General features: G+C 44.9%; 1 protein-coding gene across 2 annotated transcripts in view; it reads right to left on the bottom strand.

The window, feature by feature from the left end:
- The window catches only part of MYO7A (myosin VIIA), a 130,387-nt gene that overhangs the window by 82,260 nt on the left and 31,396 nt on the right, over positions 1–16,731 (bottom strand). Inside the window, exons 13-15 of one of the 2 annotated variants that reach the window (XM_040426420.1) lie at positions 9,314–9,449; positions 3,256–3,362; positions 1,888–1,944 (exon numbers count right to left, since the gene is read on the bottom strand). In XM_040426420.1, coding sequence (XP_040282354.1) covers positions 1,888–1,944; positions 3,256–3,362; positions 9,314–9,449 — 300 coding nt within the window. The remainder of the gene's footprint in view (positions 1–1,887; positions 1,945–3,255; positions 3,363–9,313; positions 9,450–16,731) is intronic. The other variant, XM_040426421.1, reaches the window with a different exon arrangement.

A 16,731-nucleotide genomic window follows, 5' to 3' on the forward strand; every position in this document is an offset into this window, starting at 1 on the left:
ATGACTCCTTTTCGGGTAGAAACAACACTTGTTAGAATAACATTGATCAGTACCATAATGACCTTAGCGTCAGTTTTGCGACAGAGACAGATTCTGTACGCCAAAGACTTGAAAAAAGTGCTGCGCGAGTTGGGAATTCTGGGTGAAAAAGGATTTTATTACGTTATATATTATTATAATTATCATGGTATAGCGGTATGTCGTATCCTATTGTGTTATATTGTATTCTATTATGTTACAATATAGACCATTAGCAATAGTATTAAAGGGGTTCTCCGGGCTTTTAATATTGATGACCTATCCTCAGGATAGGTCATCGATATCAGATCGGAGCACCCCCGCCGATCAGCTGTACGAGGAGACGGCGCGCTCAGTGTGCGAGTGCCGCCGCCCTGCTCTATTCCTGCTCGCTGCTGCTATGTCTATGGCAAAGCAGCAGCGAGCAGGAAGAGAGACTGCGCGCACCTTCCCTTCATAGAGCTGATCGGCGGGGGGGCCTTGTGTCGGATCCCCGCCGATCTGATATCCTGAGGATAGGTCATCAATATTAAGAGCCCGGAGAACCCCTTTATCCAGTATAAGACAGGACATTTTCCCCCGTTCATGACCAGACATTTTGTTAGGTTATTTAAATCATCTTTGTGCCATTTTATGTGGTGACCCAGGGTGATTTATTTATTTATTATACCTAGGAACAAAGAGGAGAAAAAGTCAGTTTTTCACACTTTTCTCTACTTTATTTTAGTCATTTTTATTTTTATATCTATTTTTTATACCTAGGACCAAAGAGGTGAAATAGTCAGTTTTTCACACTTTTCTCTACTTTATTTTGGTCATTTTTATTTTAGTATTTTTTTATATCAATTTTCTATACCTAGGAACATAGAGGTGAAAAAGTCAGTTTTTCACACTTTTCGCTACTTTATTTTTTGTCATTTTTATTTTAGTATTTTTTTATATCTATTTTTTATACATAAAAACAAAGAGGTGAAATAGTCAGTTTTTCACACTTTTCTCTACTTTATTTTTGTCATTTTTATTTTTATATCTATTTTTTATACCTAGGAACAAAGAGGTGAAATAGTCAGTTTTTGACACTTTTCTCTACTTTATTTTGGTCATTTTTATTTTTAGTATTTTTTTTATATATTTTTTATACATAAAAACAAAGAGGTGAAATAGTCAGTTTTTCACACTTTTCTCTACTTTATTTTGTTCATTTTTATTTTAGTATTTTTTTATATCAATTTTTATGCCTAGGAACATAGAGGTGAAATAGTCAGTTTTTCACACTTTTCTCGACTTTATTTTTATCATTTTTATTTTAGTATTTTTAATATATTTATTTTTTATACCTAGGAACAAAGAGGGGAAATAGTCAGTTTTTCACACTTTTCTCTACTTTATTTTTTTAACAGCACAAGCTGTTTACAATACTTTTTTTAAATTGTGTTCTTTTTTTTAACCTAGGGGATGTATAGTTCACAGATGCTGCGGGCAGGGCTAGAAACTTCCATGTGAGTTTTATGTTGGCGGTCTATTTTATTTTTATTTTGTCTTTATTTCACGTTATAGATTGTACTTATTACATAATTTTTATTGCTGATTTTTCCCGTAATGCTAAACCTATGCTGCACTGTATAATCCCACGTTATTCAGGTTGCATTATGTTGTATTGTTATCTAGTATTGTGTTATGTTGGATTGTATTATTACATTATGTCATATGATGTATTATTTTATGCTGTACTGTTTTTTATTATGTTGTCATATACGGCTGCCACACTCCTATCAGATCAACAGATTACATTTAATAATACCGATACATTGGGACAGATGCTTGACAGTACAAGTGACGGGGGATAGAAGAGCAGAGACCTTTCTTTACCTTTGCAGGAGGGGTAGATGATTGGCCAAAAGCAGTGCTGGTATAGCCACAGAGATACTACAGGACAGGGGCAAAGCGTAGGAGACAGAGAAACAGACAGAAGACTGGTCAGTATAAGACGATTAGCAGCAGTGAAGATAGAAGTGTCACGCAGAGGGAGACGTGGAGACGCTGAGGACACCGCTATCTAATTACCAGATTACAGTTATATAATGTCCTGCTGTGATACAGCAACATCCCGGAGAGGCACCGCCAGACACCTACTTACCTACACAACGTCCTGAAGTATCAGTGTGTCATTACCCTGTACCCCAAGTGTCAGTGTCATTATCCTGTACCCCAAGTGTCAGTGTCATTATCCTGTACCCCGAGTGTCAGTGTCATTATCCTGTACCCCAAGTGTCAGTGTCATTATCCTGTACCCCAAGTGTCAGTGTCATTATCCTGCACCCCAAGTGTCAGTGTCATTATCCTGTACCCCAAGTGTCAGTGTCATTATCCTGCACCCCAAGTGTCAGTGTCATTATCCTGTACCCCAAGTGTCAGTGTCATTATCCTGTACCCCAAGTGTCAGTGTCATTATCCTGCACCCCAAGTGTCAGTGTCATTATCCTGTACCCCAAGTGTCAGTGTCATTATCCTGTACCCCAAGTGTCAGTGTCATTATCCTGTACCCCAAGTGTCAGTGTCATTATCCTGTACCCCAAGTGTCAGTGTCATTACCCTGTACCCCAAGTGTCAGTGTCATCATCCTGTACCCCGAGTGTCAGTGTCATTATCCTGTACCCCAAGTGTCAGTGTCATTATCCTGTACCCCAAGTGTCAGTGTCATTATCCTGTACCCCAAGTGTCAGTGTCATTATCCTGTACCCCAAGTGTCAGTGTCATTATCCTGTACCCCAAGTGTCAGTGTCATTATCCTGTACCCCAAGTGTCAGTGTCATTATCCTGTACCCCAAGTGTCAGTGTCATTACCCTGTACCCCAAGTGTCAGTGTCATTATCCTGTACCCCGAGTGTCAGTGTCATCATCCTGTACCCCAAGTGTCAGTGTAATTACCCTGTACCCCAAGTGTCAGTGTAATTACCCTGTACCCCAAGTGTCAGTGTGTGATTGTTGTGAGACAATGTTTTATTATTCTATAAGTTTAGGCTGTGACCCCCTCTTTCTCCCCTGTGTACTCTCTGATGCCTGTGTATATGCACGTATAGCACTTGTGTAGTTGACTTCCTCTAGTGACGTATATGGGGTTGATGTCTTCCCCTCCACCACAGACATATATCCTGTTCACTGGCCCCAGCCATCCAATGGGGTACTATCACAATTACATTGTAAGTATTCACACAAAGACAAAATCTACAATATTACCATCGCCACATCAGCCTGAAATATCTGCTTGATGAATTTATTCTTCGATGAGTGAACCAGCTGAATAATATCTCCATGAAGAGTGTCCCGATTCTTCTCCAGGAATCCTGCAGTGGGAAGAAGCAGAAATGTGACCATGGCCGGAGTCACAGTATGCGGTATTACATGTGTCCTACTACATGGCATTGTGCCCTGTCCTATCCCACAATGTCATGTTGCATTATGTTATATTTTAGGTTTTATTTTGGTATTCTGTATTGTATTGTGTTATATGGCATAATATTATCCTGAACTGAGCAGTATTATTCTGTATTATATTGAGTTATTTTGCATACGTAATTTTCTATCGTGTCCTATTGTATTCTTTTATTTTGTTTGGCCTTATGCTTTGTTGCATTGTGTTTTGTGATGTTTTATTATGTTGGGATGCTTTACAGCGTGATGATATATTGCATTATGTAAGGCCTTAGGAGCCTATTTAATGCTATGCTGGGATGGTTCTATTCTTGTTGTATTGTGTCTTGTTACATTGTATTAGCCAGTACTGTATTATACTCTTCTATTACGTGCCAGGATCTACTTCATTATGTTACGTTGTATGAAGCTGCAGTTTGTTTTGTTATGTCGTGTTACATTTTCTTATGCCTGTGTTCCCAGTCAGTGCCCCGTGTTCACAGACACATTTACTATTGGCCACTGAAAAAGCAATATTTTTTGCTTGCCCTACGATGAGGCTACAGAACCATCAATGAGAGTGACTGGGTCGTTTCTTTAACAATATTTTTGTATCATTTTTCTTATCTTTTTCCATAATGTTGTATCTGAAGGTGACTACAAATTTTTCTAAATTTGTGTGATTTTGTATTATACTAGGTGTGGCGAAACCAACCTCGCCACTGGGTTTTGGAGAGGCCTGTTTATCAGCCTCTTGCCTCAGGATTATGGCCCATACTAACTTTTAAACCCCTGAACCTATTCAAGTGAATTTTGGATAGGTTTGTCCCCAAGTTATACTGTTTAAATTGATGTTAGGGCTCTTTCACACCTGCGTTCTTTTCTTCCGGCATAGAGTTCCGTCGTCGGGGCTCTATGCCGGAAGAATCCTGATCAGGATTATCCTAATGCATTCTGAATGGAGTGAAATCCGTTCAGGATGCATCAGGATGTCTTCAGTTCCGGAACGGAACGTTTTTTGGCCGGAGAAAATACCGCAGCATGCTGCGCTTTTTGCTCCGGCCAAAAATCCGGAACACTTGCCGCAAGGCCGGATCCGGAATTAATGCCCATTGAAAGGCATTGATCCGGATCCGGCCTTAAGCTAAACGTCGTTTCGGCGCATTGCCGGAGCCGACATTTAGCTTTTTCTGAATGGTTACCATGGCTGCCGGGACGCTAAAGTCCTGGCAGCCATGGTAAAGTGTAGCGGGGAGCGGGGGAGCAGTGTACTTACCGTCCGTGCGGCTCCCCGGCCGCTCCAGAGTGACGTCAGGGCGCCCCAAGCGCATGGATCACATGATCGCATGGATCACGTCATCCATGCGCATGGGGCGCTCTGACGTCATTCTGGAGCGCCCCGGGAGCCGCGCGGACGGTAAGTATACCGCTCCCCCGCTCCCCGCTCCTACTATGGCAACCAGGACTTTAATAGCGTCCTGGGTGCCATAGTAACACTGAAAGCATTTGGAAGACGGTTCCGTCTTCAAATGCTTTCAGTACACTTGCGTTTTTCCGGATCCGGCGGGCACCTCCGGCAACGGAAGTGCACGCCGGATCGCAACAACGCAAGTGTGAAAGAGGCCTAAGTTATATGTATGGCCAATGTAAACTCACAAAGTTGTAACAATTTATAATAAGTGTAACTTGTCAGCTTGGGAGGAATATGCTGGGTGTGTTTCTATTGTGCCATTGTCCCATTGTGTGTTTAAATAGTGATGTCTGTCCTGTTATATCCACATGTGTATTGGTGATTTCTCTTTGTCTTGAGAGATAATTGGATTACGCCTCGGGTGTCTCCAGGGCAGAGAGGAGGAAACCATGATGCATTGTGGGGATGTGTTGTCTCTGTGTATCCTACAGTGCTACATATCTGTCCTATGTCACAGTCTTCATTCTGGTCCCCTAGGGGCGTGTACACCAGATGGGCTTGGTTGTTTTATACCTCCCTGTGGGCGGACCTGTAATTGCAACAACTGTAATAAAAACCAGGCTGGGTGTGCCAGGACCTCAGACCACTGCTTGACCCTCAACACGGAGCCTTGTCTCGTTATTGGGGGGATCCGCTGTATGCTGTTAGAGACTGATTGCCAGGAGTGTAAGCTGATTCCTGTTCGTCTGCTAGCAGCTATTCGTGAGGTTCCAGTTTGGAGTGCTATTTTGTATCCAGTTCGGGAGTTTGGTGTTCTGCAGTAGCTGGGCCTGTCTCTCAGAAAGGGGCACATCGCCTAAACGGATTTTAACCCCTTGTCTGCTGAAACGGTCCGTTACACTAGGATTTCTATTTTCCTCTATTAGTCCGTGGGCTGGCCGTGCCTGTGCTGCAGACTGCAAATTGCGGTTCGCAGTGCCCAGTCACCGATCGTGTTCCCGCCGTCTGCGGATGCGGACGCGTTACCTTTCATGCACTACTTTTTTCCGGTGCACAGGAACAGACAGAAAACTCACGGAAGCACTTTGTAGTGCTTCTGTGGGCTTCCGATCTGTGCCTCCGTTCCGCATCGCACTGTAACTTCCGGATAGCGGACCCATTCAAATGAATGTGTCCACATCCATGATACAATGCGAACACGGCCAGTGCCTGTATATTGCAGATCCGCTGTTTGCGGGCCACAATATGGGCATGGGCCGCCTACGGTCTTGTGCATGAGGCTTTAAAGGGGTTCTCTCACTTCAGCAAATAGCATTTATTATGTAGAGAACGTTAATACAAGCCACTTACTAATGTATTGTGATTGTCCATATTGCCTCCCTTGCTGGCTGGATTCATTTTCCCATCACATTATACACTGCTCGTTTCCATGGTTATGACCACCCTGCAATCCATCAGCGGTGGCCGTGCTTGCACACTACACTGCGTGCAGAATTATTAGGCAAATGAGTATTTTGACCACATCATCCTCTTTATGCATGTTGTCTTACTCCAAGCTGTATAGGCTCGAAAGCCTACTACCAATTAAGCATATTAGGTGATGTGCATCTCTGTAATGAGAAGGGGTGTGGTCTAATGACATCAACACCCTATATTAGGTGTGCATAATTATTAGGCAACTTCCTTTCCTTTGGCAAAATGGGTCAAAAGAAGGACTTGACAGGCTCAGAAAAGTCTAAAATAGTGAGATATCTTGCAGAGGGATGCAGCACTCTTAAAATTGCAAAGCTTCTGAAGCGTGATCATCGAACAATCAAGCGTTTCATTCAAAATAGTCAACAGGGTCGCAAGAAGCGTGTGGAAAAACCAAGGCGCAAAATAACTGCCCATGAACTGAGAAAAGTCAAGCGTGCAGCTGCCAAGATGCCACTTGCCACCAGTTTGGCCATATTTCAGAGCTGCAACATCACTGGAGTGCCCAAAAGCACAAGGTGTGCAATACTCAGAGACATGGCCAAGGTAAGAAAGGCTGAAAGACGACCACCACTGAACAAGACACACAAGCTGAAACGTCAAGACTGGGCTAAGAAATATCTCAAGACTGATTTTTCTAAGGTTTTATGGACTGATGAAATGAGAGTGAGTCTTGATGGGCCAGATGGATGGGCCCGTGGCTGGATTGGTAAAGGGCAGAGAGCTCCAGTCCGACTCAGATGCCAGCAAGGTGGAGGTGGAGTACTGGTTTGGGCTGGTATCATCAAATATGAGCTTGTGGGGCCTTTTCGGGTTGAGGATGGAGTCAAGCTCAACTCCCAGTCCTACTGCCAGTTTCTGGAAGACACCTTCTTCAAGCAGTGGTACAGGAAGAAGTCTGCATCCTTCAAGAAAAACATGATTTTCATGCAGGACAATGCTCCATTACACGCGTCCAAGTACTCCACAGCGTGGCTGGCAAGAAAGGGTATAAAAGAAGAAAATCTAATGACATGGCCTCCTTGTTCACCTGATCTGAACCCCATTGAGAACCTGTGGTCCATCATCAAATGTGAGATTTACAAGGAGGGAAAACGGTACACCTCTCTGAACAGTGTCTGGGAGGCTGTGGTTGCTGCTGCACGCAATGTTGATGGTGAACAGATCAAAACACTGACAGAATCCATGGATGGCAGGCTTTTGAGTGTCCTTGCAAAGAAAGGTGGCTATATTGGTCACTGATTTGTTTTTGTTTTGTTTTTGAATGTCAGAAATGTATATTTGTGAATGTTGAGATGTTATATTGGTTTCACTGGTAAAAATAAATAATTGAAATGGGTATATATTTGTTTTTTGTTAAGTTGCCTAATAATTATGCACAGTAATAGTCACCTGCACACACAGATATCCCCCTAAAATAGCTAAAACTAAAAACAAACTAAAAACTACTTCCAAAAATATTCAGCTTTGATATTAATGAGTTTTTTGGGTTCATTGAGAACATGGTTGTTGTTCAATAATAAAATTAATCCTCAAAAATACAACTTGCCTAATAATTCTGCACTCCCTGTATATGAAAAACCACTAGCTTATGTGCGGTCCCACAGTCCCGGGCACCGGAGAGGCCGGTGCTTTTTCCTATAGTGTGCAAGCGCGACCACCACTGATGGATTGCAGGGTGGTCGTAACCATGGAAACGAGCAGTGTATAATGTGATGGAAAAATTAATCCAGCCAGCAAAGGAGGCAATATGGACAATCACAATACATTAGTAAGTGGCTCGTATTAACTTCCTCTACCTAAGTGAGACAGACCCTTTAAGCTGCGTCACATTTCATATACTGGAGCAGGGATAAAATGGTATCAGCTGTACCGCACGTATGAAATAACTGGTGCAAGAGCATGTGAGAATGTGTTAAGGTTCCGTATAATGGCATAAAAAAGGGCTAATAAGTTAGAATATATCCATTCTAGACACTATGTTACAAAGGCTGTTCACTTTTTGCCATTGTTCTGAAGGCTCAGGCACCGGCTTCTTGTGGGTTTGAATTTGTGCCGTTGTGGTCAATGGTGGTCATGTTGCCACTGTTCCTTGTATCCTGGCCTCAGTTACTTGTAGCTGTGAATTGGTGTTATTGTGCTTTGTATCTGGCCTCAGTTTGGCACTGCTAGGGTTACCTTTCCCCGGCTGTTTGTGTGAACCTGATTGTCTAATGAGTTCATTTTACCTGCCATATATATTCTGAACTCTGTGTTCTGCCCCGGGTTGTGCGCCACGTTCTGTCTGCCTGGTTTCTCCAAAGTCTGTTTGGTTCTGTTCAGATTCTGTGCCTGAATGCTGACCTAAGTTCCGTTTGCCATTCCCCAGTGTCTGTTCCGTGCATGTATTCTGCGTGCCCAGGGGCGGATTGGCCATAGACCTTACAGGGAAATTTCCCGGTGGGCCGATGCCCTGGGGGCCGACCAGTGGAGGTTTTTAGGGATGTATTTTGTGCTGCTGGCAGCAGTAATTTGTCGTGGACTGTGGTATTTGGCTCTGTTGGGTGGTATAATGTGCCACAACATGGTATTGCTGGCCCGGCCTTCCATTAATTTGGACTCAACTACAAAACGGGGCCACTTTTAGTATTTTTTTTTCCAGGGCCAGTATGAATTCCCAGTCCGCCCCTGTGTGTGGCTGACCTTGTCTTGTTCAGCCTGTGCTTGCAGGTTCTCCTCCAGCCTAGTCTTCACCTGCTTCTGTCCTGACTCCTGGTGCATTGCACTGGACTCTCTGACCCTTGTGTGCCCGCTATACCAGGACTATTCCTAGCAGCCTTGTGGTTCACCTGCATCAAGAACAGGATCCTTGTATAGGTGTTAAAGGGTGAAAACCAGGGGACCACCAAGATAACACCCTCAGGACTAACCATAGGACAAACCAGTTAGTTGGCACTGTGGTTCCACAACCCTAGCAATGCATATAATCCGTACAGTGCAGAGATGCCAACATTTCCTCACCTTTTGTTTCATAGTAGACAATCCCAGCAAAGTGATTGATCCCGAACTGTGTCTCATAGCTGTTCTTTGGGGGGATGTAGAAGGTGTTGAGCCTATGCTGGCTGTTGAGTTTGTACAGCATCGTGGTGTCTGTACCCTGAGAGCAGCAAACACACATTCACATATAGATCATACAGGACAGTAGACAGGAATGATAGGTGACAATCTGACGCTCCATATCACTGTACAGCGAGTGATCAGACGGGATGGGATAGTATCTGACACCGGACATACTGCTCTATACGGCCTCTAGTCATTGTCAGCAGATGTATTACTACCTGTCCTTATACAATCAGCGGCATTTTCAGGTGACAGATCCCCTGTAACACCAGATCTTCTGGTCGGCATTAATGAGGAACCAGGATTTTTTTTTTTTAGATAATTACAGCAGCAGAATGGACGACAAGTAACAGCAACCGTCACAGGACTGACAGAGGTTGTCACTGAATACATAGATGACAGACAGATAGATACATGGTAGATAGATAAAGATAGATAAATATGAGATAGATAGACAGAAAGATACATAGATAGATAATAGATAGATAATAGATAGATAATAGATAGATAGATAGATAATAGATAGATAATAGATAGATAATAGATAGATAGATATATAGATAATAGATAGATAGATAATAGATAGATAGATAAATAGATAGATAGATAGATAGATAATAGATAGATAATAGATAGATAGATAAATAGATAGATAGATAATAGATAGATAGATAGATGATAGATAGATAGATAGATAGATAATAGATAGATAGATAATAGATAAATAATAGATAGATAGATAATAGATAGATAATAGATAATAGATAATAGATAGATAGATAGATAGATAGATAGATAATAGATAGATAATAGATAAATAATAGATAGATAGATAATAGATAGATAGATGATAGATAGATAATAGATAGATAATAGATAGATAATAGATAGATAGATAGATAGATAGATAGATAGATAGATAGATAGATAGATAGATAATAGATAGATAATAGATAGATAGATACATAATAAATCCAAAAAACGAGGCAACGTTTCGGCCTTTGTCAAGCCTCATTGAGTGGGCCGAAACGTTGCCTGGGAAATAAATTGGGTCATGACCTTTTCACCTGGAGTTGGAGTGCTGCCTTGTTTTTTGGATCTATCTATCTATCTATCTATCTATCTATCTATCTATCTATCTATCTATCTATCTATCTATCTATCTATCAATCTATTTATCTATTATCTATTATCTATCTATCTATTATCTATCTATCTATCTATCTATCTATCTATCTATCTATCTATCTATCTATCATCTATCTATCTATCTATTATCTATTATCTATCATCTATCTATTAATCTATCTATCTATCTATCTATCTATCTATCTATCTATCTATCTATATAAGCAAAAAACGGAACAGCACCTCCTGAGACAAATCGCAGGTACAAGCTACCCGGCAATAATACAGCAAACAAATAAAGTAGCAGCACACCACTATATGCGCTAAGACTGAGTGAACAGGTGAATGTGTGAACAGGGTCAAATACATGACGCCAATAATTACTGCAAAGCAGTGGAGAAGCTCTTAGCGCATATTATTGATCAAAAATATGTCGGGCCCACCTACCAGATGACAAGGTAGCTTCTTATCAGGTGGGACCTACTCTAACACGGAGGGTCCAGCTCCATTGTTACTCTGATTAAAAACACCAAGGGGTGGGGGATGGGCGGGGAGTGCTAAGTTCCAAAGAGGATGCCTGGTCCTCTATAATATACATATAAGCAAAAAACGGAACAGCACCTCCTGAGACAAATCGCAGGTACGAGCTACCCAGCAATAATACAGCAAACAAATAAAGTAGCAGCACACCACTATATGCGCTAAGACTGAGTGAACAGGTGAATGTGTGAACAGGGTAGCTTGCACCTGCGATTTGTCTCAGGAGGTGCTGTTCCGTTTTTTGCTTATATGTATATTATAGAGGACCAGGCATCCTCTTTGGAACTTAGCACTCCCCGCCCATCCCCCACCCCTTGGTGTTTTTAATCAGAGTAAGGCCTCTTTCACACTACAGTATGTCCATTTCAGTGTTTTGCGTTCCGTTTTTCACGGATCCGTGACCGTTTTTTCGTCCGTGGGTCTTCCTTGATTTTTGGAGGATCCACGGACATGAAAAAAAAAGTCGCTTTGGTGTCCGCCTGGCCGTGCAGAGCCAAACGGATCCGTCCTGAATTACAATGCAAGTCAATGGGGACGGATCCGTTTGACGTTGACACAATATGGTGCCATTTCAAACGGATCCGTCCCCCATTGACTTTCAATGTAAAGTCTGGAGTCCCTTTTATACCATCGGATCGGAGTTTTCTCCAATCCGATGGTATATTTTAACTTGAAGCGTCCCCATCACCATGGGAACGCCTCTATGTTAGAATATACTGTCGGATATGAGTTAGATCGTGAAACCTCATTTCCGACAGTATATTCTAACACAGAAGCGTTCCCATGGTGATGGGGACGCTTCTAGTTAGAATACACTACAAACTGTGTACAAGACTGCCCCCTGCTGCCTGGCAGCACCCGATCTCTTACAGGGGGCCGTGATCAGCACAATTAACCCCTCAGGTGCCGCACCTGAAGGGGTTAATTGTACTATCATATCCCCCTCTAAGAGATCAGGGCTGCCAGGCAGCAGGGGGCAGACCCCCCCCTCCCCAGTTTGAATATCACTGGTGGCCAGTGCGCCCCCCCCCCCCCCCGCCTTCCTCCCTCTATTGTAATAAATCGTTGGTGGCACAGTGTGCGCCCCCCCCCCTTCCTCCCTCTATTGTAATAATTCATTGGTGGCACAGTGTGCGCCCCCCCGCCCCCCCCTTCCTCCCTCTATTGTAATAAATCGTTGGTGGCACAGTGTGCGCCCCCCCCTCCCTCCCTCTATTGTAATAAATCGTTGGTGGCACAGTGTGCGCCCCCCATCGGCCCCCCCTCCCTCTATAGCATTAACAACATTGGTGGCCAGTGTGCGGCCTCCCATCCCACCCCCCCTCCCCCCCCGATCATTGGTGGCAGCGGGTTACTAGCAATAGTACAATAGTAAAAGATTCATACTTACCTGGGAGCTGCGATGTTCGTGTCCGGCCGGGAGCTCCTCCTACTGGTAAGTGACAGTTCATTTAGCAATGCGCCGCACAGACCTGAGGCTGTCACTTACCAGTAGGTGGAGCTCCCGGCCGGACACGAACATCGCAGCAGCAGGTAAGTATGAATCTTCTACTATTGTACTATTGCTAAGTAAACATGGCAATCAGGACTGTAGTAGCGTCCTGGTTGCCATGGTTACCGATCGGAGCCCCAGCGATTAAACTGGGACTCCGATCGGAACTCCGCTGCCACCAATGATGTTAATGCTATAGAGGGAGGGGGGGCCGAGGGGGGGCGCACACTGTGCCACCAACGAATTATTACAATAGAGGGAGGGAGGGGGGGGGGCGCACACTGTGCCACCAACGAATTATTACAATAGAGGGAGGGGGGAGGCGCACACTGTGCCACCAACCTATTATTACAATCGAGGGGGGGGGGCCGCACTGGCCATCAATGATATTCAAACTGGGGAGGGGGGGGGGGTCTGCCCCCTGCTGCCTGGCAGCCCTGATCTCTTACAGGGGGATATGATAGTACAATTAACCCTTTCAGGTGCCGCACCTGAAGGGGTTAATTGTGCTGATCACGGCCCCCTGTAAGAGATCGGGTGCTGCCAGGCAACAGGGGGCAGTCTTGTACACAGTTTGTAGTGTATTCTAACTAGAAGCGTCCCCATCACCATGGGAACGCTTCTGTGTTAGAATATACTGTCGGTTCTGAGTTTTCACGAAGTGAAAACTCAGCTTTGAAAAAGCTTTAGGCCTCCTGCACACGACCGTTGTGTGCACCCGTGGCCGTTGTGCCGTTTTCCGTTTTTTTTCACGGACCCATTGACTTTCAATGGGTCCGTGGAAAAAACGGAAAATGCACCGTTTTGCAGCCGCATCCGAGATCCGTGTTTCCTGGCCGTGAAAAAAATATGACCTGTCCTATTTTTTTCACGGCCAACGGTTCACGGACCCATTCAAGTCAATGGGTCCGTGAAAGAACACGGATGCACACAAGATTGGCGTCCGTGTCCGTGATCCGTGGCCGTAGGTTAGTTTTTATACAGACGGATCCGAAGATCCGTCTGCATAAAGCTTTTTCAAAGCTGAGTTTTCACTTTGTGAAAACTCAGAACCGACAGTATATTCTAACACAGAAGCGTTCCCATGGTGATGGGGACGCTTCTAGTTAGAATACACTACAAACTGTGTACAAGACTGCCCCCTGCTGCCTGGCAGCACCCGATCTCTTACAGGGGGCCGTGATCAGCACAATTAACCCCTTCATATCCCCCTCTAAGAGATCAGGGCTGCCAGGCAGCAGGGGGCAGACCCCCCCCCCCCCTCCCCAGTTTGAATATCATTGATGGCCAGTGCGGCCCCCCCCCCCTCTATTGTAATAATAGGTTGGTGGCACAGTGTGCGCCCCCCCCTCCCTCTATTGTAATAATTCGTTGGTGGCACAGTGTGCGCCCCCCCCTCCCTCCCTCTATTGTAATAATTCGTTGGTGGCACAGTGTGCGCCCCCCCCCCTTGGCCCCCCCCCTCCCTCTATAGCATTAACATCATTGGTGGCAGCGGAGTTCCGATTGGAGTCCCAGTTTAATCGCTGGGGCTCCGATCGATAACCATGGCAACCAGGACGCTACTACAGTCCTGATTGCCATGTTTACTTAGCAATAGTACAATAGTAGAAGATTCATACTTACCTGCTGCTGCGATGTTCGTGTCCGGCCGGGAGCTCCACCTACTGGTAAGTGACAGCCTCAGGTCTGTGCGGCGCATTGCTAAATGAACTGTCACTTACCAGTAGGAGGAGCTCCCGGCCGGACACGAACATCGCAGCTCCCAGGTAAGTATGAATCTTTCACTATTGTACTATTGCTAGTAACCCGCTGCCACCAATGATCGGGGGGGGAGGGGGGGTGGGATGGGAGGCCGCACACTGGCCACCAATGTTGGTAATGCTATAGAGGGAGGGGGGGGAGGGGGGGCCGATGGGGGGCGCACACTGTGCCACCAATGATTTATTACAATAGAAGGGGGGGGGGGGGCGCACACTGTGCCACCAACGATTTATTACAATAGAGGGAGGAAGGGGGGGGGGGGCGCACACTGTGCCACCAACGATTTATTACAATAGAGGGAGGAAGGGGCGGGGGGGCGCACACTGTGCCACCAACGAATTATTACAATAGAGGGAGGAAGGCGGGGGGGGGCCGCACTGGCCACCAATGATATTCAAACTGGGGAGGGGGGGTCTGCCCCCTGCTGCCTGGCAGCCGTGATCTCTTAGAGGGGGATATGATAGTACAATTAACCCCTTCAGGTGCGGCACTTGAGGGGTTAATTGTGCTGATCACGGCCCCCTGTAAGAGATCGGGTGCTGCCAGGCAGCAGGGGGCAGTCTTGTACACAGTTTGTAGTGTATTCTAACTAGAAGCGTCCCCATCACCATGGGAACGCTTCTGTGTTAGAATATACTGTCGGAAATGAGGTTTCACGATCTAACTCATATCCGACAGTATATTCTAACATAGAGGCGTTCCCATGGTGATGGGGACGCTTCAAGTTAAAATATACCATCGGATTGGAGAAAACTCTGATCCGATGGTATAAAAGGGACTCCAGACTTTACATTGAAAGTCAATGGGGACGGATCCGTTTGAAATGGCACCATATTGTGTCAACGTCAAACGGATCCGTCCCCATTGACTTGCATTGTAATTCAGGACGGATCCGTTTGGCTCCGCACGGCCAGGCGGACACCAAAACGACTTTTTTTTCATGTACGTGGATCCTCCAAAAATCAAGGAAGACCCACGGACCAAAAAACGGTCACGGATCACGGACCAACGGAACCCCGTTTTGCGGACCGCAAAAAAATACGGTCGTGTGCATGAGGCCTAACAATGGAGCTGGACCCTCCGTGTAAGGCCTCATGCACACGACCGTTGTGTGCATCCGCGACCGTTGTTCCGTCTTCCGTTTTTTTTGGGGACCCATTGACTTTCAATGGGTCCGTGGAAAAATCGGAAAATGCACCGTTTGGCTTCCGCGTCCGTGATCCGTTTTTCCAGTCCGTGAAAAAAATATGACCTGTCCTATTTTTTTCACGGACAACGGTTCACGGACCCATTCAAGTCAATGGGTCCGTGAAAAATCACGGATGCACACAAGATAGTCATCCGCGTCCGTGATCCGTGTCCGTGATCCGTGTCCGTTTTTCCTATCATTTTCAATGCAAACTTGACTTAGTTTTTTTTTTCACTTTTCATGTCCGTGGATCCTCCAAAAATCAAGGAAGACCCACGGAAGAAAAAACGGTCACAGATCACGGAACAACGGAAATCCCTTTTGCGGACCGCAAAGAAAAACGGTCGTGTGCATGAGGCCTAAGGCCTCTTTCACACTACCGTTTTTTTTTTTCCGTTTTGCGGTCCGTTTTTTGCGGTCCGTATACGGTCCGTATACGGAACCATTCATTTCAATGGTTCCGCAAAAAAAACGGAATGTGTTCCGTATGCATTCCGTTTCCGTTTTTCCGTTTTTCCGTTCCGTTTTAACATAGAACATGTCCTATATTTGGCCGCAAATCACGTTCCGTGGCTCCATTAAAGTCAATGGGTCCGCAAAAAAAACGGAACACATACGGAAATGCATCCGTATGTCTTCCGTTTCCGTTCCGTTTCCGTTCCGTTTCCGTTCCGTTTTTTCTGAACCATCTATTGAAAATTTCAGTGTTTTGCGGACCCATGGCCAGCCCAATTTTTTCAATGTAATTACTGTATACTGTATATGCCATACGGAAAAACGGAACGGAACGACGGAACGGAAACGGAAACACAACGGAACCCAAAAAACGGAACAACGGATCCGTTAAAAACGGAACGCAAAACACTGAAATGGACATACTGTAGTGTGAAAGAGGCCTAAGGCCTAGTTCACACGACCGTATGGCTTTTATTGTTTTTTGCGGTCCGTTTTTCACGGATCCGTTGTTCTGTTTTTGAGTTCCGTTGTGTTTCCGTTTCCTTTCCGTTCCGTTTTTCCGTATGCCATGTACAGTATACAGTAATTACATAGAAAAAATTGGGCTGGCAATAACATTTTCAATAGATGGTTCAGAAAAAACGGAACGGAAACGGAACGGAAACGGAAGACATACGGATGCATTTCCGTTTTTTTTGCGGACCCATTGACTTGAATGGAGCCACGACCCGTGATTTACGGCCAAATATA

Source organism: Bufo bufo, chromosome 3 (genome assembly GCF_905171765.1).
Source record: "Bufo bufo chromosome 3, aBufBuf1.1, whole genome shotgun sequence".
Classification (NCBI taxonomy): Eukaryota; Metazoa; Chordata; class Amphibia; order Anura; family Bufonidae; genus Bufo; species Bufo bufo.